This window comes from Lineus longissimus, chromosome 17 (assembly GCF_910592395.1).
Source record: "Lineus longissimus chromosome 17, tnLinLong1.2, whole genome shotgun sequence".
NCBI classification, from domain to species: domain Eukaryota; kingdom Metazoa; phylum Nemertea; class Pilidiophora; order Heteronemertea; family Lineidae; genus Lineus; species Lineus longissimus.
The window spans coordinates 5,984,194-6,007,435 of NC_088324.1; the positions used below are offsets into that span (position 1 = coordinate 5,984,194).

Here is a 23,242-nt window from a genome sequence, read left to right on the forward strand (position 1 = left end):
ATGCGGCTGTTATAAAACGCGGAATCCGCGTTTTATAATTCCGCGGATTCCGCGTTTTATAACAGCCGAATGACATGTGACGTTAATTTACAGCACACGGACGTATGTAGATTCACCAAATTTAGAAGTCAAGAGACAAGGGCTTGTGTATTGCCTGTGCTCGTGCGGTGCATTTGTTGCAGTGTTTCCTCAATATCAACGTGCATTGCACACATATACGAAGACTCATATGTGCAATGCCCGTTGATATTATCTTACGTGTAGCATATCGTTCCGTCAACATTTTGTTAAGGATAATTAAATATCAAATCAAATCAAAAACGGCACATAGGCATCTTTTTTATCATTTAAACCCATGTACACGTACAACTGAAAGCATGGTTAATACATGTATTTAATAAACCATCAGTATCGATAATTCGACCTTTAATTCAATAACTGTGTTGATAATCAGAATAGACATGGTTCCGCAGAAGTGATTTATAAAGCAATCCGTCTTTCAGTACCACCCAACCTAGCCTCAGGGGTTACGGTGTCAGCGGTCACAACCACCACAGCTACAGCCGCCTGGACCAAGACTGACGGCATTTTCGACAGTTACCGGACCACAGTCAGTCCAGATGTCGATGGGGAGAAAGTGGATACACCGAACGTGACGAAGTCTGAAGCTAATCCCCAGACCACTCTGTCCAACTTGAAGCCGCGCCAAGAGTACACAGTGCGAGTTAGCACCATGTTAGGAAATGTTTTGGGTGCCGCGAATAGCTATACTTTTACCACCAGTAAGTATTCGTCGATTTTGGAGGGAAGTTCGTCGTAAAGTGATTGACAAACGAAGTAAAGGCTGTCGCTGGCTTAAAATGACCATGCCTTGATTATTGAGTGCTCGATGGGTGACATGTTTCTTAATCGGGTTATTTCATTGGTTTAAAAAATGTATCGTGAGTACTGTTTTTTTTCAGAGGACTGTCCTGCCGGTAACTTCCGGGAGCCCGGTGCTCGCAATTGCACGGAGTGCCACTGTATCGGGACGTGCTACCCAAAAGCTGGGTGTACAGATAGCGCATGCAGCAAGGGATACAAGACGCCACCACAATGCCAGGAATGTAAGACTCTCGCCCCAGTATATAACAGGCATAGGGGATACGTGATGTGCACTAAGATAGGCTTATATTATGATACCATTGAATCGGCAAAGATAGTCAAATTTGTATAAAATTCCTGGTCGGTGCGTTTACAAGGTACAATATAGCGGTACATGTTGATCAATTTAAAATTATTTTATTTGTAGTCATTTTATTCTTTTCTTTTTCTTCACCAGCCTGTCCCAAGGGTTTATTTGGCTTTGGCTGCCAGAACAGCTGCCACTGCAAACCCAGTGATATATGTTCACACATCACAGGAACCTGTCCCAATGGTTGCCACCCTGACTACTGGGGAATAGACTGTCAGCAATGTAAGTAATCATCAAGGGTCTGTGTCCAAAGGGGTGCCACCCAGACTACCAGCACTAGTAGGAGGCTTTTTTCCGACTGCTTAGCGGTTTCTCTAACTTTCCTGATTGTCGATCCGACAAAAGTCCGACATTTTCCGACTTTTCCCTGAAAGGTCGGATTTCTAGAAACCTGTGAAAAATACTAGGACTTTTAATGAGGTGTGACCTAATTGAGTGAGCTAATTAGCATACACACTTGGGGTCACTCTATATGACTCACACCTCATTAACCGTATTCAGCCAAGGGCTTTGATATTTGTTGTCCTATTTTAAGAAGCCCTGATAGTTTTCACAGTTTTCTAAAACCGACCTTTCAGGGAAGAGTCGGACAGTGTCGGACTTTTGTCAGATAAATCATGAAAAAATTAGAGAAACCGTTAAGAAGTCGGAAAAAGCCTCCGACTAATTCAGGGAGCAAACTCTCAGAGAATGTAAGTGATCGTCATGGTCGCCTGTTCCTAGAAGTGCCACCCTGACTATCCGGGCGCAAATTCTCCGAAATCTAAGTAACCACATTGGGCATCTATCCGAATGCGTACTGCCTGACTCCAGGAATCAGACTGTAAGAAATGTAAGTAGGGCGCCTGTTCCAATGGTTCCACCCTGACTGACAGATATGTAAGTTAATCGATAGCAAAATGAAATCCGCTTTTCTTTGCCAATCTAGGTCAATGGTGTGTTTTGTCCTAGTTTTAGATCACATAAACAATGAATACGTCCCTAAAACATGCTAGACAATTTGTTTTTGTCATTCAAAACAATACCTAAATGAGGCTGCTATTTTGTTTATCACCCCCAGCTTAATATATCTCACTAATCACGGCGACGCAATAGGCCTATTTAACTTTGTCAGAATCATGGAGCTGGGAAATTGCGTCGCTAAAAACGAATGATGGCTCGCATATGGTGTTTTCGAAGGGAAAATTAAAAACTAAGCAAGCAACTATTTTTCAGTAATTTCAATTCAGTTTGAGCATTATCTCAAATTTCGAATAAGGATATCAAGATATGTTAACTACTTGTTAAGCGTCCTACAAACAAGTGATTGAGTCGCATCACCATCCTCGTGTTTCCCGCAAACGAGCGGCATTCGTAAAAAAGAAATTGAGATCACAGGTACCTGCGACGTAGGTTGACGTTACTTCGAATGTGACGTCAGCATAACGTCAAAGGAATTAGTGATACGAATTTCCATTCCCTTCGAACTTCAACGAAGACCTGGTTGTAAAAAAATTGAAGTCAAGAAGATGTATTGCCACTGCATTAAGGTCTTGTGTTTATTGAAATTTTTAAAAGAATCATTTGTAAAAACTTGCCTCTTTTTTCACAGTGTTGCCTGGTTTGAATCAAGCCCCAACACTCTCCGGTGTATCATGTTCGAACGTGACGGTTAAATGGCTTGCGTTTGATACGACTAGAGGCGATACCAGTTCCTTCCCTGACATCAGCAGATATGTGTAAGTACTCCATCTGTGTCTTCTGTCCTGGACTTTTACATTGAGCAGAACCAAAGTTGCTGTTTGATGGTAAAACATGTGAGATAACACCAGGGCTGAGTTGTTCGAAACTACGTTAGCTTTAACAGCGCAGTTAAGTCTTAACGTGAATATTCTAATAGGTTTAACTGAAAGAGATAACGTCCTTAAGGATACTTAACGTAACCGTTAGGGATAACGTGACTTTGGTGCTTTTGAACAACCGGGTCCTGTTATCCTTTACGGTTGCGTTAATTATCCTTATGGACGTTATCTCTCTCAGTTAATCCCATAGAATTTTCATGTTAAGACTTAACGGCGCCGTTAAAGCTAACGTGATTTTGAACAACCCAGTCCTGGTCAGTATAGATTTCTAACTTGACTGTGGGTCCTCTAACTAGGTCAAGGGTCAAATCCAAAAATGGGCTTGGTTTTTGAAAATAATAAAATGATTATCAAATAATTTGCTTACAAAGTTCCCGCAAAAATAGATGCTTCTAAATATGCTTAATCAGATATATTGACATATTGACGCCTATGCCAGCATTGAATCAAGCAGATTTCTGCCACCTGTGAGCCAGTCGGTGAACTATATGTGTTTCTCTGGCATATTGTCGTGATTAAAGTATGTATATTTGCTTAACGTGCAGCCATATTTTTGTTGAAACTTTACAATTTAGAACTTCAAATTTGTATGATATCATCCTTGCCTAATAGACCCTGAAATGTTGTCTCGAATTACAGCTTTGACATCTTACTTGATGTGCAGTGACATTTTCAACTAGGTCAACTAGATTATTAAAATGACTATTTTCCGGTATTTCTCATTTGGCAAACCAGGAGGCATTTTCCGACTTCTGAACGGATTCCCTTACTTTTTCCTGATTTATCCGACACAGGTCCGACATTGTCCGACTTTTCATTGAAAGTTATAACTTCTAGAAAACTGTGAACAATTCTAGGGCTACCCAAAAAAGGGCAATAAAGATCAAAGGCCTATGTTGAATGGGGTTAATGAGGTGACCTAATTTATAGAGCTAATTAGTATTCACACTGAGGGCCACACTGAGTGTTTGGCTCAGACCACATAAACCCCATTCTTAGGCCTTTGCTCTTTATCAACCTGTTTACGGAAGCTCTGGTATTTTTCACAGTTTTTTTTAGAAATCCGACCTTTCACTTTCAGGAAAAGTCGGAGAATGTCGGACTTTGTAGAATAAATCAAAAAAAGTTAGATAAATCGTTAAGAAGTCAGAAAAGGCCTCCTACTAGTGTATTGACTTCGCCCGACTTTTCATCATTCACTCGAAAGTATAAAATGTTTATACTACATGTGGCTGAGTTTTCTTTCAGGCTTCAGATGAGTACTAATGGCACCTGGTCCGACATCAAGCCAAGCTACGATCACTATAGTAACAATACATACAGTCATCTGGTGTCTGGGCTCCAGCAACACACCAGCTACAAGTTCCGCGTGAGGACAGATGCCAATCTCACTATTACGTTTCCTACCTTGAGCTACGTCGTGATCCCCGGCAGACCCAGCCCAGTGACGCCTAACATAATACCGCCGTGTTTCCGTAAGCATCGCATTCGGTTTTGTCTGCTGCAATTTAGATAGGAGATCGGCGAGATCTCTAGTTACTACAGCTGTGCCGCTGTCAGTGTCCCTTTACCACATGACCAGGCGATCGACAGTTATGATTAATTAGTAAACACTTGGAATGTTTTTAATCACTCGGACCAAGTATCAGAGCTATTTTCACTTGAAATGAAGTCTTCAGGAGTTCATCACCACACATTTTTCACTTATTATGGGTAACTGTCGAGGTGTCGACTGGTATTCTACATTACTTTGTTTTTGGATCAACAGAAAGCCGACAGGTAGAAAGAAATGTCCATCCAGAACTCGACAATCATTCAACTCTTATTTAGTTGTGACCACTCCTGGGGAGTTTACAAGTTTTTCAATACATTTGTACATTCAACGCTGCATTGATGTTTTAACGTGTCCTCATCACAATCCGAACATCATCGTGAGCTCGATATTCAGACACTGACAATGACTTTGTTAAGGCAGTTTATAGCATGTAATCTGTTCAGGGGAAGTGAGACAAAAAAGACGGCCAAAGTTTTGACATAATTTCAATGTCAAAACTAATAATATGTCAAAATCCAATCATTTTATGGTTATAATACTAGCATATTATGCTAATATTTTATGGTTAAAATGCTAGTATTTTAACCATAAAATATTTTAACCATAAAATGCTAGTATTTTAACCATAAAATACTAGCATAATATGCTAGTATTTTAACCATAAAATGATTGGATTGCAGTACATGTATGATTCTAACAATTAAAAACCGCTTTGATCGCAGTTCTAACAATCTAACAATCAAACAAGCAGTTTTAACCGCTACTACCTGAGATTTAAATTTCATTCGCCGATATCGATTGCTTTAGGCCCGTGGTCATTGCATATGCCTGCGACAAAAGCCGGTCATCGCAGTGAACTGCTAGTATTAATAGCAAAACCAACTATTAGCAACTACCCGCAGACGGGAAAAATTGATGTCACACAGAGCAGCGATTATATCGCAGGTCGCTCATTTGCGTGTTGCTTTACTTTCTTCTTTCATTACTAGCCTTGGTTACCACTGCAACTACAACGACGAAAATAACAACACCTAAACCGACAATCATCACGACTTCTCCTATTCCAGGAGGTAAGAACCGAGGTTTGAAGTCCAGATGAGATATTTTATAAGATTCGTAGACGAAATGTTAGTCGGTTTCTTGTGTATGATTGTGCAATATTCACTGATTCTTGTAACATTCTCAACTAATATCTCAATCGAAAGTCTTACAAGAATCTTGTAAGGAATGTGCACGTCATTGTACACCAAAATGAGTGAGACATTAATTCAAAATCTTCTGAGAATCTTATTGGGATTTTTGAGTGGGGTAACAAAAAACGTTGTCTTTGTCAATTATTGTGGACTACAATCTCACCCAGGATAATCAAAATCCTGAACTCTGGGCATGCGTAATCCTGGTTCCGAGTCGACTCATATTCTTGAATCGTGTGCTCTGATTCAACTTATGCTTTCGGACCTGGGGATCTTAGGGAACACGATCGTTGAAGTTTCACATTAAAGTTTCCGTCCGATAGCTAGGCTGCATTAAGTGAGAAGCTGTTGTCGTAAATGCTTACTTTGCGATCTTTTGCTTCGTCACGCCGCCCAAGCAGAGATATCTTACTTGAAATCAGTCCAACGTAGGCCCGGTGTGACAGCGGATATAGTCCCCCTGGAGTCATAGTCCGGTAGCATTGTATTCGACCAATTAAGCAGCATGATCTATTGTACCGCTAACCCTAACCAAAACATTTAGCAATGCGGGCTATTGTTACACGGACTATCAGCCCTAGGACTACTATCCCCGCCACACCGGTAGCTCAAGATCCGAATGTACGCGTCAGGTAAATACTACCATGTTAGGTATGCATTGGAAGAGATGACTCGGAACTGGGACTTGGTACACAATGCCCTGATCATGAGTTCAGGATTTTTATTCTCCGGGGTGGATTCTGTACGTGCTGAAGCCCCCTTACAAAGCAGTCACACTGTTTATGCTACCGATTTAGACTGCACGTTTCTTTAAATGATATGTTTAGTACAAAACTATAAATAGTACTTTTTTAATGTATTATTTGCCTACACTACGAGTATTCAAGACATAGATGTTTCAGCTTTAAAAAATTCATTTAGCACCATCTGCCCCGCTGAACCTTGCTCTGACGGCATCATCATCGACCACAATAGACGTGAGCTGGGAGCCACCTGCATCTAATGATCACACGGGTTACAACCTATTCTACGGCTTAAAAGGTAGGCCTGGGCATGGAATGGAAAGTTATTAGACAAGTGAGGCTTGAAAATCTTACGTATTACGAATTACGAACTTTAAGCTCCAAAATAACCCAAGTTCTATGTTACTATCACGTGTCAGCCTATAAAAACTCATTAACAACAACTATTATACATTTCTATAGTTTTTTGTGGTAGTTTTTTATGTCCTTGATTTCAAAGGACATAAAAAACTACCACAAAACTACTGACCACTGTGTTCTGATTGTTGAAAAACAGGCACAACAAACCCATCAGCCTAATACTCCGTACAGGAGTTGTTGCTGATTGTAATACCAGATCCAGATCCAGAAACGGACTCTAATTGATAACATCTCGGCTAGTTTGTCACCTCGGATCCAAAATTCGCTGAAAATGCTGTAAATATGTACGGATTTTAAGCACTGACTATCATCGTCCTTGCTGCTTGCCAAATTTGAATGCCACCTCCCCCCTTCTTGCCAGTTGGGGCGATCATACCACAATCATATTGACATTAAATAAACATACCTAATCTGTTTTTAGTCCCCGGCGATTGTCCAGCGGTGGCTCCAGCTGACTATACAGAGACAGAAGTCCCTCTCGCGGCAAGTATCAAGACCCACCAACTGAGTGGCCTCAAGCCTTGGTCCAGTTACAAGATATCTCTCCGAGCTACAAATCTAATAGGATCAGGTCAAGCTGCCGTGGCAACTATTCGAACGAAAGAAGCAGGTGCGCATTTACGGCTTTTTTGTTTTTATTTGATAGAGCTGCAGGACGCTTCTTACCGGTTGCTTTCAAAATGACATACAGTACTTTTCATTTCTAATGTCGACCAATAAGAGCATAATTTTGTGCTGTTGAATTGAATGTCATCCGTTTTTTAAATTCATTTTTTTTAAACATGTATGGCGTTAAAAGCCTGGGTGGTAATTTACGGTTTTGGATATTGAGTTGAGAGTAATCATCAAATAGATTACCATGATGTATGGACAATTTGGTTAAATGTGTAGGAAATGTGCGCAAATCGCGTCGACTCTCTGCAACACGACTAGGTCGTCTGTTCAATCCATGTCTCTAAGCTATGCAGCTATGAGACGTCGACGTCGATTAAACATCAGCGTGGATGATACTTTGGGAAATAAACCTCAAAACAGTTGGAGCAGATGTCGTAGCTGGAAAAACATGATCCCTTAAGTGTATGGTGGTGGTTAAAAGGTACAGAGAGGCCGCCATGACAGTCAACACACTTAAGGTTGGCGGCGCTAAATGCGAATATCTTGTCCCCTTGATACTCTACATTTGAGACGTTTCACTCGTTTACACTTATCCGAAGTGTTTGGTAACAGCTCAGTTCTCCACCCAGAGCAATTCTTCATGCGAATAATGTTGCTGTGAACGAGTTTATACATTTTTAAACCAGAACCTGACCCTGAACTCGTTTCAGCTCCGACTGGTAAATGCAGCAATCTCCAAGCAAGCGATGTCACAGCCTCTTCGTTCATGCTAAGTTTTGTCCCACCTCCCTGCCACACCAAAAACGGTGCCTTTAGTATGTACAGGGTGAGAACACAGGATCTGGCGGGCAAAAGCAATAGCTACGAGTACAAATTGCTCAATGCCTCTTACGCTATAACCGGTCTAAACCCCGGCACCAGCTACCAGGTGGTTGTCGCATTTCTGAACGCTGAGACACAGCCATCACCGGAATCAGATGCAGTTAAAGTCAACATGTGTAAGTTAAAAGAACGCTGAAAGGAATTTAAAATTCATATCATTCAAAGTTGGCAACGAAAATACTTCAATCGTCGTAAGCATAAATCTAAAATTGTTTTGTATATTTAACATAACATGAAAAGAGGTTGCCCGCTCTTCTGGTTCATAATTCGATTTCATATCTGGGGTTTCATTATACATATCAAGTGATCATGATACACTAGTGGACCTCTGCATTAGACGGCTATCAAAAAGTCGTTTTCGAAATCGTACGCCATCACCATGACTTGTAATACGACTTCTTTCTATCCGCAATATGCACAAGTGCGATCCAGAAATTAGACTAGCGTCATTGTGCAGGTCCACGTATTTTATCAATAGGGAATTTTGGCAAAGCCCCCTAAACAACAACACTAGCGCCTATTCCATTGTTCGAGATCATTATGTCGAACAATTGGAGAAGTGTTCGTGTTCGCGTTTCGGAGGATTTGCAAAAACTCACTGATAGTAGGCCAGCGAAATGCCAACGAACGTGAAAGCCTATCCCATTATTCAACCTCATGATAACTGTCGAAAGAGGGATAGGCGTTCACGCTGACGTTTCGGAGGCTTTGCGAAACCCCTCTATTGTGAAAATATTTGTCAGTTCAGTTGGATTGAAGATGTCGTCCGACCACTTTCATGTACTCTAAAAGTTAAAGTCGGAGTGAAGTTATCAAATAGATGTGTAATCTCTCACTGACAATTGCTGTATTTTCGACCAACTATGGCCCGATTTGTAGTTAACTGAGCAGACATGCTCAAGAATTCGGTATGTAAACATTGTAATTCAAGTATAATAGTCATTTGATATTTTGAAATCGTATCCATTATATTTGTGTAAAAAGTATACTCATCACTCACTAAATTACTATTTTCAGATGCTTTATAGTCTGATAACACAAACACAGCGATAGGGTACATGTACAGTCAATAACTTGCACCGGGAGAAGGTTTTTCCGACTTTTGAACAGTTTCTCTTACTTTTTTTAATGATTTTTCCCTGAATGGTCGGATTTCGAGAAAACCTTTGAAAAAACTAGGGTTTCCCAAAATAGGGCATTAAAGATCAAAGGCTTTTGTTGAGTGGGGTTAATGCGTGCATCTAATTGAGTGAGCTAAACAGTATTCAATCTCAAAGTCAGTCTAAGTGTTTGGCTCACACCTTATTAACCCTATTCAACATTGGTCTTCGATCTTTATTATCCAATTCTGGGAAGCCCTGATAGTTTTCACAGGTTTTTAAAAAATCTTGCCTTTCAGGAAAGTCGGACAATGTCGGACTTTTGTCGGATAATCAGAAAAAAGTCGAGAAGTCGGAAAAAGCCTCCTTATAGTGAGTGTTGGGGGCGCTGACAGAGACTAGTCATTGTTGCGAAAAAAAGTTTTAAAAATTCGAATATCGTCATCATACCAGGTAACACCTGTTCAAAACAAATGCTGATGATCCCTCTCTTATAATTTCAGCGAGTTGGACGATTATTGTCACAGCGAAACCAGGTTTTGTCGAGTTGAAGTGGCAGCCATTGTACCCGAGAAGTAATGAAGTTTTAGGCGATTATAAAGTGACGTATTGGGAGAATAAAGTCAATAGCGAAAAAAATTTCGAAACAGCGTCTCAGACATCGTACAATGCGTCGGGCCTCACAAATGGTGTCTTTAATTTTCAGGTAGGTATAAAATGTATTTAACTTCAAAGAGACGTGGGGGAGGGGGGCTGGTCTCGCTTCATAGCGTTTTTGCTACATGTAGCTGCGTAACCGGAAACGGGGTCGATCCGCGGAACGAAAGTGTAAATCATCGTACATTTGATACAGGATTATAAACTAATTGCAATGATTCACGTAGAACACTTGCAGGTGTGCTGAAGCTATAAGGATTGCGCTGAAAAAGATGACAGCAGAATGTAAACATTGCGCTCGTTGGTGCTTTAGGCTCTTTCAGAAAGAGCGATCACTAAATTAGCTCTTTAAGGGCGAATTTTTGCTCTTTCTTCGAGTATAGTCGCCTGTTGGGCTTCAAGTTTCCTGTGGCATGAATGGGTTTAGTGGGAGAGCCACACTCGCCTCGGGTGAGCTGTGTTATTTCCCCTGCGATGCAGTATAATATTCAATATTCTATAGATCACTGAAACTTATATTCAGTGCTCGTTCGAGTGGATAAGTTAATGCCGTTGCACTTTTTTATTCGTTTAGGAATTGATACCGAACTGGACGTATTGGTTGTCTACGCCGAGGTTTGGCCAATATTTTAGCTCCACCCGAACGGTTTGGGTGAGACAATCAATACTGACAGTGGGGTATTAATTTCTATTCTATCTAATAAGACAACTCAAATTAAATATTGAATAATGTGGTTTTAAAATTGCTTTTGAAATGCTTCCACATTTTGCACCAATCCAAGCAGTTATAGTTGTCTCAGCCAAACCTCCGTGGTGAAAACGAGGCTGGATACATCGACACTATCTACCGATCTCGATGGCCTAGTGGTTAAAGCGTCCGCCTCGTAAACGGAAGGTCGTATGTTTCAGGCCCGCTGGTAACCTCTTTCCGATGCGGCCGGTTGGTTAGCAACCAGCTAATTGAATATAGGTCACAAACTGCCTTCTCGCCAGGCGCCTGGCATTAGAGATAGGAGTTTAGAAGTAAAGGGTGTCTCATCAGCCAAAAAGCTGGCTGGCCCTTTCATTAGGGGTGACACTATAATAAACAAACTTTACTTTTTTACTTTTACATTATCCATTATGAAAATGAAATATTCTCACTCGGGTGTTTTAGAATAGGTGATAAACACTCACTAGTATGAGGCTTTTGCCGACTTTTTAACCCTTTTTCCCGATTTTCCTTGAAAGGTTAGATTTTTTTAAATGTGACAAATACGAGGGCTTCACAAATAGGGCAAAGATAAAAGGCCTTTGTCGATTTGGGTCAAACACTCAGAGTGACCCTTAGTCTGAATACTAATTAGCTAAGTCAATTAGGTCACCTCATTAACACCATTCAACATAGGCCCTTGAACTCTTCTGCCCTATCTTGGGAAGCCCTCACTAGTGTCCATCACAGGTTTTTCTAGAAATCTGACCTTTTAGCATGTTTAGGGAGAAGTCGGACTTTTGTCTGACGATAAATCCGGAAAAGTTCAAAAAACCGTTAAGAAGTCGGAAAAAGCCTCCTACTACTAGTGATTGATATCTATATGACTAGATTCTTGCTGTTTTGATTTATCTTCTATACTTCTTTATTGTGATTAGGTGTCCGTTCAATCAACGCTGTCATGGACTTCAGGCTTAAACAGTGAAATTGCCACGGTCGATACACGAAAAACAGTTCCCAGCCAGCCGACTTCTTTATCTCTTGCAAACAATACTGAGAGTGGGATTCAGATAATATGGAGAGCCCCGATCAGTTCAGCTTCCCCGGTGACTCATTACAAGGCAAGTACGCAATCGAGGTTTGCGCTATATAACCTCCCAACTCTTCCTCGCAAACGAAAATTTTACCTGAACTTAGAGTAAATAACTGTCATCTGGTCACAACTTCGATTTAAATCAAGTGACGAACGTTTCCATACATGTACGTGACATGTACAAGGATTTTAAAGTTCCAGATCGGACCTTTGCATGACTTGGATGACGGCTTCATTATATCCGTCTTATGTACAGTTTTAATTTGAAAATTTCAAAAATGATTGTGCAGATATAGGGTAATTTATCAATATAAAAGCGTTCATCAATTCAGTTGAATTGAAGATTTCACTTTAAATGACTGTCAGCTTTAAACTCAGTTGAAGTCGGAGTGGGAGTCGTAATGGTGCGCGACTTCTCTATGCTGTGTGTAAAAGCGAACCGGTCCGAGGTTGGTTTAGGTGCGCTGCTGAAGTGGTTGAAATTTAGTGATTTCCTGAATTCGGAAAGTAATACAAAAATCATACCATGATACACTAGTAGGATGCTCTTTCCGACTTCTTTACGATTTTTATTCTAACTTTGTCCTGATTTATCCGACGATGTCCGACTTTTCTCTGAAAGGTTAGATTTCTAAAACAAATGCGAAAAATACTTCCTAAAATAGGGCAACAAAGTTCAAAGGCCTGAGTGTGTTGAATGGGGTTGAATGAGGCCTGTGTTGATTGACCTTTGATCTTTAATACCCTATTTTGGGAAGCCCCTGTATTGTTCACAAGTTTTCTCGAAATTTAAAATGTAAGAGAAATCGTTAAGAAGTCGGAAAATGCCTCCTAGTGATACCACTTGTAGTGATAATGAAATAGTCCTGTCAGAGTATGGTGATGTGTGTACTCTAAAAATAACTCAATGGTACAAAGACACAATCAGCGCGATGTGTTAGTGACAGCATTGTGTCGCAAGTCCCTCGAACATAACACCACAGTAAACGTTTTTACTCAAGCAGAAATACATGGAAGGAGTGAACACATCTTGGAATAATCACTAAATGTTGTGATCCCCAAACAAACCCTCCTCGATCCGGATCGAGGCTAGTCTGACGAATCGTTCCCAGGTAAAAAAAAACAAACTGGCTTGGATCCGACAGGCCTCGGATGGGTTCAGGAGGGTTACCTTGAACCAACACCTTGTATATAGGCCTTGAGATCTAGGAATTGTTTCTTCGATGACATGCGAACTTTGTAGGTGATAGCTTTTTGTTCGTTTTTAATGAAACACCACGTATAAAACGGGCCATGTTATTTTCAGGTTGACTATAAATTCACTATCACTGGTATACCATCCGGTGTATCGGCTCTTCGATATACTATGGGATCGGAGACGGTTACTGCTACAGGACAGGGAGGAGTAACATTGAGTCCGCTTGACCCCGCGACTACATACCGAATCAGTGTGTCAGCCAATAATATGTATGGATTCGGTGATCCATCCGTCCAGGCGTTCTCAACCCGACCTGGCACTCCTGTTAAGCCTGCGATGCCGAATGTCGCCGAGAGCAGCACGACTTCCATCACGCTAACACTGACACTTCCAACGTCCACGAAAGGTCCTATTTCGAAGATGTCGGTCATAGTTGTGAAGAACACCTCCGCGAAGCGAAAGCGAAGAGCTGTCGCAGCGCTGTGTACGAATACCGCAGCAGTGGAACTGGTTCCAAGTGCTTATACCGATGCAGGCAACACTACCACAGTTGTTTTAGGTAATGGAAAAAGTGGAAGCACAAATGCTCCTTTGGAGGCTGGTACGAAATATGATTTATGTTATAAAGTTATCAGTACTTATGGCGGTGAATCGACGATTGCCGGGATAATATTCTCGGCGGATACCAAAGCTGGAACGAACGTCACGATGATTATAATCATAGTTGTGGTGGTGTTACTAGTTATCATTATCATAATAGTCATTGTTGTTGTCGTACTAATATGGAAGAGGAAGCGGGAATCAATGAGTAAGTCTTTGTGGAGGAGCACAGACACCATGAACATGAACCAATTTGACGATACCATGTACAATATTAGGCCGTACGGGAGGTGGAGCGATGTCCATAAAGTCGGTGAACCGCGCTCAATAGAGCTTGTGAAAGACCCCTTGGATGCTGATCCTAACATCATTCCGATTGATGTCGAGTATCACAAACTCCCTCAAGAAATCATGTATACCTCGGATCATGCTATGGCCCCGGAGAACAAGCACCGTAATCGATTCGAGGCGTTCCTCCCGTACGACCACAGCCGGGTAGTCCTACAGCCCGGTAAGAATGACTACATCAACGCCAACTACATCGACGGTTACAAGAAACCCCGGGCCTACATCGCAGCGCAGAGCCCTTTCAACGGGGAGACCGTGGCGGATTTCTGGCGTATGGTCTGTCAGGAAAACACCTTACAGATCGTCATGCTGACCCTCCCGGTAGAGGATGGCGTATTCAAATGCGAACAGTACTGGCCAGATTCAACTCACACCTACGGTGATATCAAGGTCAAGCTACTTAGCACAGAAAAGTATGCATACTTCTGCATCAGGACATTCGAAGTTGTCCCCAACCCTCATACTAAGAAGACCATAACACAATGTCACTTCACAGGTTGGCCGTGTCATGGTATTCCGGAAGATACGATCCCGTTCCTGGACTTCATATACAAGTTCCGCTCCCTGTCGCAGCCAGGAGCTGGGCCAGTGGTTGTTCACTGCGGGACCGGAGTAAGTAGAACGAGTGTCTTCATTGCTGTTAACTCGCTCATCAAAGCAGGCCGAAAACGTGGGCAAGTAAACGTATTCGATTTCTGCTCGGAGATGAGACAAAATCGTTTCGGGATGGTGAGGACCTTGAAGCAGTACTTGCTCATTTACGATATGCTGTACGAAGCTCTTCTCACCCCTGATAGCATCCTGGATATCGACATGAGGTCAGGGTACCATGCTCTCATCAGCAAAAATCCGGCGACCGGACACACCAATCTTTACGAACAATTCAAAATCTTCCGTGACTTTACTCCGCTAGTAGACGAGTCTAAATGTCGAAGAGGCTTAGACCCAGCGAACAAACGCAAAAATAGATTCCCGAACATTGTACCGCTTGATGAATTCCGTCCTAAATTAAAAACGCCCGGTGGCCATGGGAGAACTGACTACATCAATGCTTTAATCTTAGACAGCTATACGCGGAAGGACGCCTTTATCGTGACCCAGACTCCTCTTGCTGAGACCGTGGTAGACTTCTGGAAACTTGTCTATGACTATAAGATCTCGACCATTGTAATGCTCCACGACCGCACATACAAGGAGGAATCATCCGCCGAGTACTGGCCGAAGACGCTCGGGAGTGTTCGGTATGATCCGTTCGTGGTGACCTTGAGGACATTTGTGAAGGAGAGAGACTACGTCATCAGTCGCACGATGGACGTCAACAATCAGGTAAATATAAACATACATGTATATGCATTACGATAGCCTGGTGGTACCATCAACCTCGTGACCAGGAATTCATAGTTTCATGGCAAATTTCGGACTGAAAAAAAATTACCAACACTGGCACCACACTTGTCGACAATTTTGAATTTTTATAACAATAGACCATAGACCACATTTATTATTTGTTAAAACAATAATGAGTTCTTAGAAAGCGTTTCTCACTGCATTATCTACTTCTCAAAGCGCTTTACGATTGCAAACGTTATTACCCAGTCTATCCAGAAATCTTTTTGGACAACCAGGGCCAGATTAAATCCAGCGCATACGATGACATTCCAGGCCAGAGGATACTCAACCTTTGTACTATCGCGCTTCGCGGCACACAAGATCCTAAAAAAAGTTGTTTTTTGCTTCGGAAGCAATATCAGTAAGCTAATAAAATTGGAAGTGACTACTTGGCAAGCCCCGCTTACCAAACAGCGACTTTTTCTTGTCCTGAATGGAGAGCCGAACTCATTAATATTAAAGTAAAGTCTCCAGCTCGCCAAACAGGGTATATTTTTTACCTGTTTGGCAAGCCCGGCTGGCCGAACAGGGCTTTTTAGTGCTGTTTGGCAAGCGGCTCTCCAAACAGGACAAAAAAAGATGCCTGTTCGGCGAGCGGCTTGCCAAATAGACCCGGCCAATAAAATTATGCATTTCCGATTGCATTTTCATTTACAGATCCGCCCATCAGAAAAAGCCCACGAGGTGAAACAGTTTCACCTTGATGGCGATTGGATGATGTATGACCACGTGCCAAAGTCGCGTGAGTGCGTTTTGCAGCTCATAGACGCAGTCTTTGAAAATCGGAAAAAAACCGCAGATCACCCAGAGACGCCGATTCTGGTTCATTGTATAGGTATGTATATCTTTATCACTTATCATTTACGAAGTGGCTATGTACACATCAGACTGCTGTGTACGCAGGAACAAGTTGGTTACATGCACAGCAGAGGCGAATTAACATAACCGCGTCGTTAATGACGTCTGCCAGAGAAAAAATGGCGGTGGCGGTGGCGGTGGAAGAACTCACCGCTTCCCTTCAAGTTGGGGCCAAATTCTCATCCTTTCCCGCCTTCCAAACAGCTCTCTTTCGGTATCAGGAGCAACACAACGTTGCCTTTGTAATACGGCACTCTAGAACCATCGACAAACAAGAAAGAGTCTTAAAAATGATGGGAAAATTCCACAGCACTTGAACAAAGGTATGCCATGTTTTAAAAGTACTCTCATAGACCTTTGTTTTGATACTCATGTCGACATGACTTATTGACATAAACCTTTTGACCCCAATACTCTAGGGTCCTTCACACGCGGGAAATATTCTTTTCTAAAAATAGCACCCTTCCCACTAATTTGTCAAGGGGAACTTCATTTTTTTTCATACTTGGCCCATGGGCCTCAGAAAATATTACCACAGTGCCACTCCACAACATGTTGCCTCAAACTTGAAACAATACACTTGTAAATGGCTGCATAAAAAGTGGAGGAATCTCAACATCACCAGGTTATGATGAAGCATGACCACGCCATCTGTCAAACCTTTAAACATCGCCACAAGCATGGCAGACATAAAACTTAGATTTATAATTGCCTTATAAAAGTCTACCCAAGTGAGTGACTGTTTAGATCGTTTCACAAAACCATCACTCCCTCCTGACAGCCTACGCCGCCCAACGGGATACCAAGATCTCACTACAAGAAGGCGGTTTTTTACGACTTATAAACGGTTTCTCTAACTTTTTCCTGATTTATCTGAAAAAGTCCGACTTTTTCCCCGAAAGGTCGGATTTCTAAAAAACGCTCAAAAATTCCAGGGCTTCTCAAAACAGGGCAATAAAGATCGAAGATCTCTAAATTATATGGGCTTAATGAGGTGTAAGCAAATAACCCAGAGTGACCCTAAGTGTGAATGTTAATTAGCTCGCTGCATTAGGTCACCTCATTAACCCCATTCAACATAGGCCTTTGATATTTAATAGATAGATAGATATTTATTAACCCTTAAATTTGGAGAAGATTAAAAATTCAGTACAAGACAGTTTAAATACATTAAATAGATCAGTCATGCATAACATATGAGTACAAACAATCTAGAAATTAACTCTCAGCAGCTGGCAAGCCATGCGGTGGGAGTCGGATCCTGGAGTGCAATACTAATTCAGCGCGATGAAGCAGGTCGAAGAGCGTGTCCGCTACTCCGTCTGCGCCATCGCGCCGACCCTCCAATTTCACCCGAGCCGCATCCCACCAGGGGCACTGTATAGAGGCACCGTATTACGTTTCAAGATCTCAGTAATGTTAGGGGTGCTCAAGGCAGATAAAATTTTGGTATGACGAGAAAGTTTCCCAATGCCATAAGCCTTTGAACGAAGTTTCCCTGAGTGGTTTCAAGTCTCCTAAGATCGCTGATTGTAGCACCCTGTCATTCAATGCCCTCTTTGGGGAAACCCTAGACCGGACCTTTCCGAGAAAAGTCGGACGTTTGTCGGCAAATCAGGAAAAGTAAGAGAGTGTACTAGTGTATCAAAGAACGATCCGAGCTTAGCATCAAATTATGCCTTTCTGGCAAAGTTGTGTACACTGCGTGTCGAACCAACCGAAAAATCCTGCAAACAATGTAACAGCGTCTACACGGACCCTCAAGTTCACTTTTTTTGTCAATGCACTGCCTTTAGCAGTAGCAGGGACCGGTTTTGGGAAAGCATTGAGCAAAAATGCGACGTTAATGTTAGTAGCGAACTGTGGAATATGATGGACAGTAATTTGGTCGAAACATTGCTGGGGAGGCAAACAGATAGCCTCGATTTTGACGAAATGTCACAAGTTCTGGGTGTTACTGCCGCCACCTGGCGGCCGTGAGGAAATGTTTAAGGCGAAATAGTTCAGAGACACCTTCACTTTAATTTCTTGATTTGTCTTGTGCAATTTTGATTTGTTGCTTGCTGTAAATAACTATACATAACTGTTGTTCTGTAATCTTCTAACAAGAAGGAAATAAAGAAATATATATTAGCCTCGTTTGGAGTGATGAAAAGTGGTACTTGAACCAAAGGCCCTAGTCATGCTTGTTTCCTCATTTGCCTACTGAGTACAAAGCTGAAATTTGCTGGAAGTATAAGGCCTGAAAATTGTAAAGATAGCCTTTTTCAACCAGAAGTGACGTGTCAAGCTCGATTTTTATGGTTTCAGATGGAGCTGAAAGAAGTGGTTTATTCTGCTGTTTGATGAACCTGGTGGAGCGGATGCAGATTGACCGATACGCAGATATCTTCCACTGCATGAAGCATCTCAAGCGGAGGAGGTCACAGTTTGTAGACGACTTGGTAAGCTCTCGGCCAGCGTAGAAATTGGCTTCCGTGGTATAGTTTACAACGAGTAGATGCCATTACCGCAGTTAGGGTTTGTGCACAAATCATTACATTTTTCGAAGACCCGAGGAGATTAAATCGTGAATTCTGTCCGTCATTAATGAAACCCAATACCTTGACAAGAATCCATCAAAGATGGTATTTGTTCTGAGGATGGTATTATACGTTGCTCCCTTTTTCACCAAATCAACCAATATCTCCTCGATTCACTAGGTTCACTAGTAGGCAAACAACTTCCAAATAATAACGGGTGCATTCGAGATTTTTGTTGATTAGCGACAACAGCTAACCCTATTAAGACCTGATCGAGTGCAGAAGTTTCTGAAAAATGAAAATACACAATAAAGCAAGAAGTAATGCACGTAATGAGAATGAAAAAAAGCAACGTATGCATCATTCTCTGTGGTCAAACTTTAAAAAGTAATGTGTTGGGTATTAATCAGAATTATCCTATTTCGGTCACCTCGTATATACCTCATGAATCTTTAGGAGACTTTGAGTCCTCTTCATACAGTCCGTTTTCGGGTTTTCCACAGAGCTTCGTTCTCTCATTCCAGGACCAGTATCGCTTCTGCTACAAGGCCCTGTGGGATTTCATCAACACCCGCATGATCAATATTCCCGCATCCATTCTGCGGAAGAATACCAAGAATAGTATGAACGGGACAACCAATGGCACCAATGAAAAGAGACAGAACAAACGCCATCTTGAACTCACCTTGGCCGCGAATGATTTGCATGATTATGACTACACGCTCTCCGTGGCTTGAGGAGGACGAATTTACCAATGTGCATAATGACTTCGCTCACTGGACAGTTAGAATTTAGGATGTTGCCAAAGAAGCATGGTATGAACTTCAGCAATTCCTTTGTAGGAGAAAGTATTCTTTGCTGAGCTAAAGGAGGTGATTGTGCATTTTCTAACAGATGACATTTTTTTTACAAAATACCAAAGAATCTTCATTATGCTCTTCATACATGAAACTAATTTCATACATGAAACTAATTGATATGCCATCGGTGACGATCTATTCAAAATATCTGCCAAAATATAAGCTCTAAAATAAAATGAGTTTTCAAGAATCTTCAATAGGGTTCGGATATGTATATGATGAACCACTGGATAACTTATCAAAACAGTATTTCATATTTTGATTGGCTTGCAACTTTCCATATCTTCATGTTTGTCAGGATATAATATAAATCAGGCAAGTGAACAGTAAGATTTTAATATTTGAAGGCCATGGTCCAGTTGTTCAAAACTGATCTAGTTAGTCGATCATTGCTAACTTTGTAAGGAATGGATGACACAAACTCTATCATTTCTATGTCGGTGTATCTGTTTGCGAACGCCTTATTTTTGTGAACTGTTCTCTATATTTAAGATAATTGAATTAAACCCACTGCGGCGTGTTTTGACCCCAATATTGTTAATAAACGGAATGCGTCGCTACGGTATGCATTGCTGCTGCGGCCTGTTTCGACATCCGGGGTCCAAACAGGAGCACCTGACAACGCTTACCTGTCCACAAACCGTCTTTCAACTGCCGGGACCATGGTCTTATTTTTCTGACGAAGTTATTCCGGATTACGAGATATTTCATAGATTTGTACAGTGTATTATTTATTATCTTTTTCACAATTTGCAGCATTTAAAATGCGACGATCGCCCTGGAATTAAGCAATTTATATGGACCAGTAGTTGGAACAGTATTGATTTAGGGATTATATTTTTATCGTACTAAATGGGGAGGGGGGTGTTTGTAGAGCACTATGTATTTTATACTGTTTGTGCCTTTTTCGTATTGGATAGGTGGTCGTATTTGCTGCTGTACGTACAAAACTCAGTGGCACTACACCAGTTCTCAATCAAAACGATTTTAAAGGCCTGGCTAGTTCGTTCAAAATGAATGAGAAAATTGAAAATATATATGATATCAATTTCAATTAATGAGGGAGCACTCACAAACTGAAATATTCGAAAAAAAAGTTACACTGTTGTCACGGGTCTGTCATTTGCTTGAGAAAAAAAAATTCCTTTGGTCTCCCTTTAAAATGTAACTTGTTTAGTTTATAGAAAAAATATATATACAGTAAAACCTCTTTATTAAAGACACCCTCCGCCGGACGGACAAGTGATGTCCTTGGGTTTCCTGATGAAAGATGTCAAATTGAATGGAAACTACCTTTTTGGCAGCAAACCTCGTGTCCTTAATAGAGGGGATTTCCTTAATAGAGAGGTGTCCGCTAAAGGAGGTTCCACTGTAGTTAGAATGAGATTTCTATTATCTTACAGTAACAAAGCTAGGTTTTATATGCGAATGTATTATACTCTTTGGTATTGTCATAGTCTTCCATCACAAGAACATTTCGATATTAGGTCGGTGTATAATGCATTGCTTTCAATGCCTTGCTTTAACATGTTTAATAAAATGCCTACATTTTCAGGCCAATTCGCCAACAATTTTTATGGCAAGATTCTAAATATTCTAGCTTTAAAAAAAATCCGTGCACAATTTCTTTTTTTTTAATTTCTTTATATAATACGTTACGGTTATATAGAAAAAATCATAACGGAATCCTGTGTAATGCCGCCAGGCGCGTTCAGCTCTTTCATTCATTTTACATGCTAAGATCTTATAATGTTAGCCATTGTTAGGCGTTACGTTTGGAATCAGCATTTCCAAAATATGTGATAGATATTTTGAACGCATGCGGCGGATATAGTTACGTAACACTGTTGGCCACGTATTTTTAATGATAAAATGTATTTTCTTTCATAACTACGTGTTCAAAACATTGTAGCGAAAAAAAAGGCCTGAGTGTTGAATAAGGCCTATAGTTGGAGTACGTAATTGACAAGAAGATTGCACAGGGAAGTACATTTTTAATTTGTGATAATAATAATAATAATAATAATACTAATCAATAGGTATTGGATTAGGATAGTACAAGGGTGAAAGAACAATTTAGTTGGTGTGTACTACTCATAATTTCCGGTATTATATGGGTGAGTTAAGCTGTTAGAAAATGAAAGTGTGCCGATCAGGGAGATCTGATCATATCAAGGTAATGGCAAGAAGCCACCAATGAAAAAGTGCAAAATGTGAAAGAACTGTGGGACCTGAAAAGTTTATTGCCCGAGAGACCGTCTTCTTTCCTGAAAATAATGATAATGATAATAATAATGTTGAGGTTCTTATAAAGAGCTTTTCCAGATTTTCCTGCTCAAAGCGCTTTTTGGATACCATATTTTTACCCCGGTCTCCATAGTAATCAATCAGTATTTCCAAGGAGCAACCAGAAGGCGTTCACTTGAACTCAGCCAGTCGGGGAACCAAGCAGTGACTCGGCCGGGACTTAAACCCACGACCTCTTGGTCATGAGGCCGACCCTCTTCCACCTCACTACCGCTTCCCAATGCAGACTTCTCCCAATGAATGTGATCTGAACTGCTGCTAACAACGAATGTGCATTTCGATTTATCCATGGTGGTCATTGTAACGACGGCGCTCGTGCATAAATCATAGCCATTTATCTTGTATGTTGACGCCAAGTGTCGCATTCAATGCGAGCCACTCGGGCCGTGAAGCGGGATTTAATGCATCGTCCTTTTTAAAATGGCAATGTCAAAAGAATTGTCGCTCATATCTAGGGAGGTTTTCGGGTCTTTATGGTGGCATTAGTAGTTGATGCTGATAGATCGCTAAAAAGTGTACTGTAGTTTGTATCAGAGAAGAGTTGAATATATTTTATATATCAGCAATATGTTTCTCTATTTCTTGTTAGGTACTCTGACCACTTTCCTGGTAAAAACGAGGATTCGAGTAATCACGTCGCATGAGTTATCATCGAGAAAGTCAATGAGCTGGACGTGAGACCGTCCGCTAGCGCGATCAGAACTTTTTTATCGCATGGCTGACCGCCTGACTCGATCATACATTGCATGATCCCTTCGAATATTGTTGTGCACATGTTCATAAATTTGGGGGAAAAGTTTAAGCAGCGGCTAAACAAGTAGGAGGCTTTTTCCAACTTCTTACCGGTTTCTCCAACTTTTTTTCTGATTTATCCGACAAAGGTCTGACATTGTCCGAATTTTCTCTGAAAGGTCGGGTTTCTAGAAAACATGTGAAAAATTCTAGGGCTTCCCAGGAGGGCATGGCGATAAATATCAAAGACCTATGCTGAATGGGGTTAATGAGGTGACCTAATTGAGCGAGCTAATTAGTATTTTCACTTAGGGTCACTCTGAGTCTTTGACAGCAAGCCGCACTCGCTTCCAAAACTGCTCCCTCTCGCGTTGTAGACTATAAACCACCTTAGGTGCTGTGTG

At 41.3% G+C, this 23,242-nt stretch overlaps 1 protein-coding gene across 3 annotated transcripts in view; it reads left to right on the forward strand.

Moving 5' to 3' along the window:
- The window catches only part of LOC135501482 (receptor-type tyrosine-protein phosphatase F-like), a 43,637-nt gene extending 20,969 nt beyond the window's left edge, over positions 1–22,668 (forward strand). For all 3 annotated transcript variants that reach the window (XM_064793615.1, XM_064793617.1, XM_064793616.1), the window contains 15 exons: positions 504–782; positions 963–1,106; positions 1,322–1,456; positions 2,826–2,952; positions 4,324–4,550; positions 5,620–5,700; positions 6,745–6,864; positions 7,408–7,596; positions 8,312–8,599; positions 10,087–10,289; positions 11,870–12,052; positions 13,331–15,496; positions 16,217–16,394; positions 18,728–18,861; positions 19,464–22,668. In XM_064793615.1, coding sequence (XP_064649685.1) covers positions 504–782; positions 963–1,106; positions 1,322–1,456; positions 2,826–2,952; positions 4,324–4,550; positions 5,620–5,700; positions 6,745–6,864; positions 7,408–7,596; positions 8,312–8,599; positions 10,087–10,289; positions 11,870–12,052; positions 13,331–15,496; positions 16,217–16,394; positions 18,728–18,861; positions 19,464–19,676 — 4,667 coding nt within the window. In that variant the 3' untranslated portion in view covers positions 19,677–22,668. The remainder of the gene's footprint in view (positions 1–503; positions 783–962; positions 1,107–1,321; positions 1,457–2,825; positions 2,953–4,323; positions 4,551–5,619; positions 5,701–6,744; positions 6,865–7,407; positions 7,597–8,311; positions 8,600–10,086; positions 10,290–11,869; positions 12,053–13,330; positions 15,497–16,216; positions 16,395–18,727; positions 18,862–19,463) is intronic.
- The last annotated feature ends 574 nt before the right edge of the window (positions 22,669–23,242 follow it).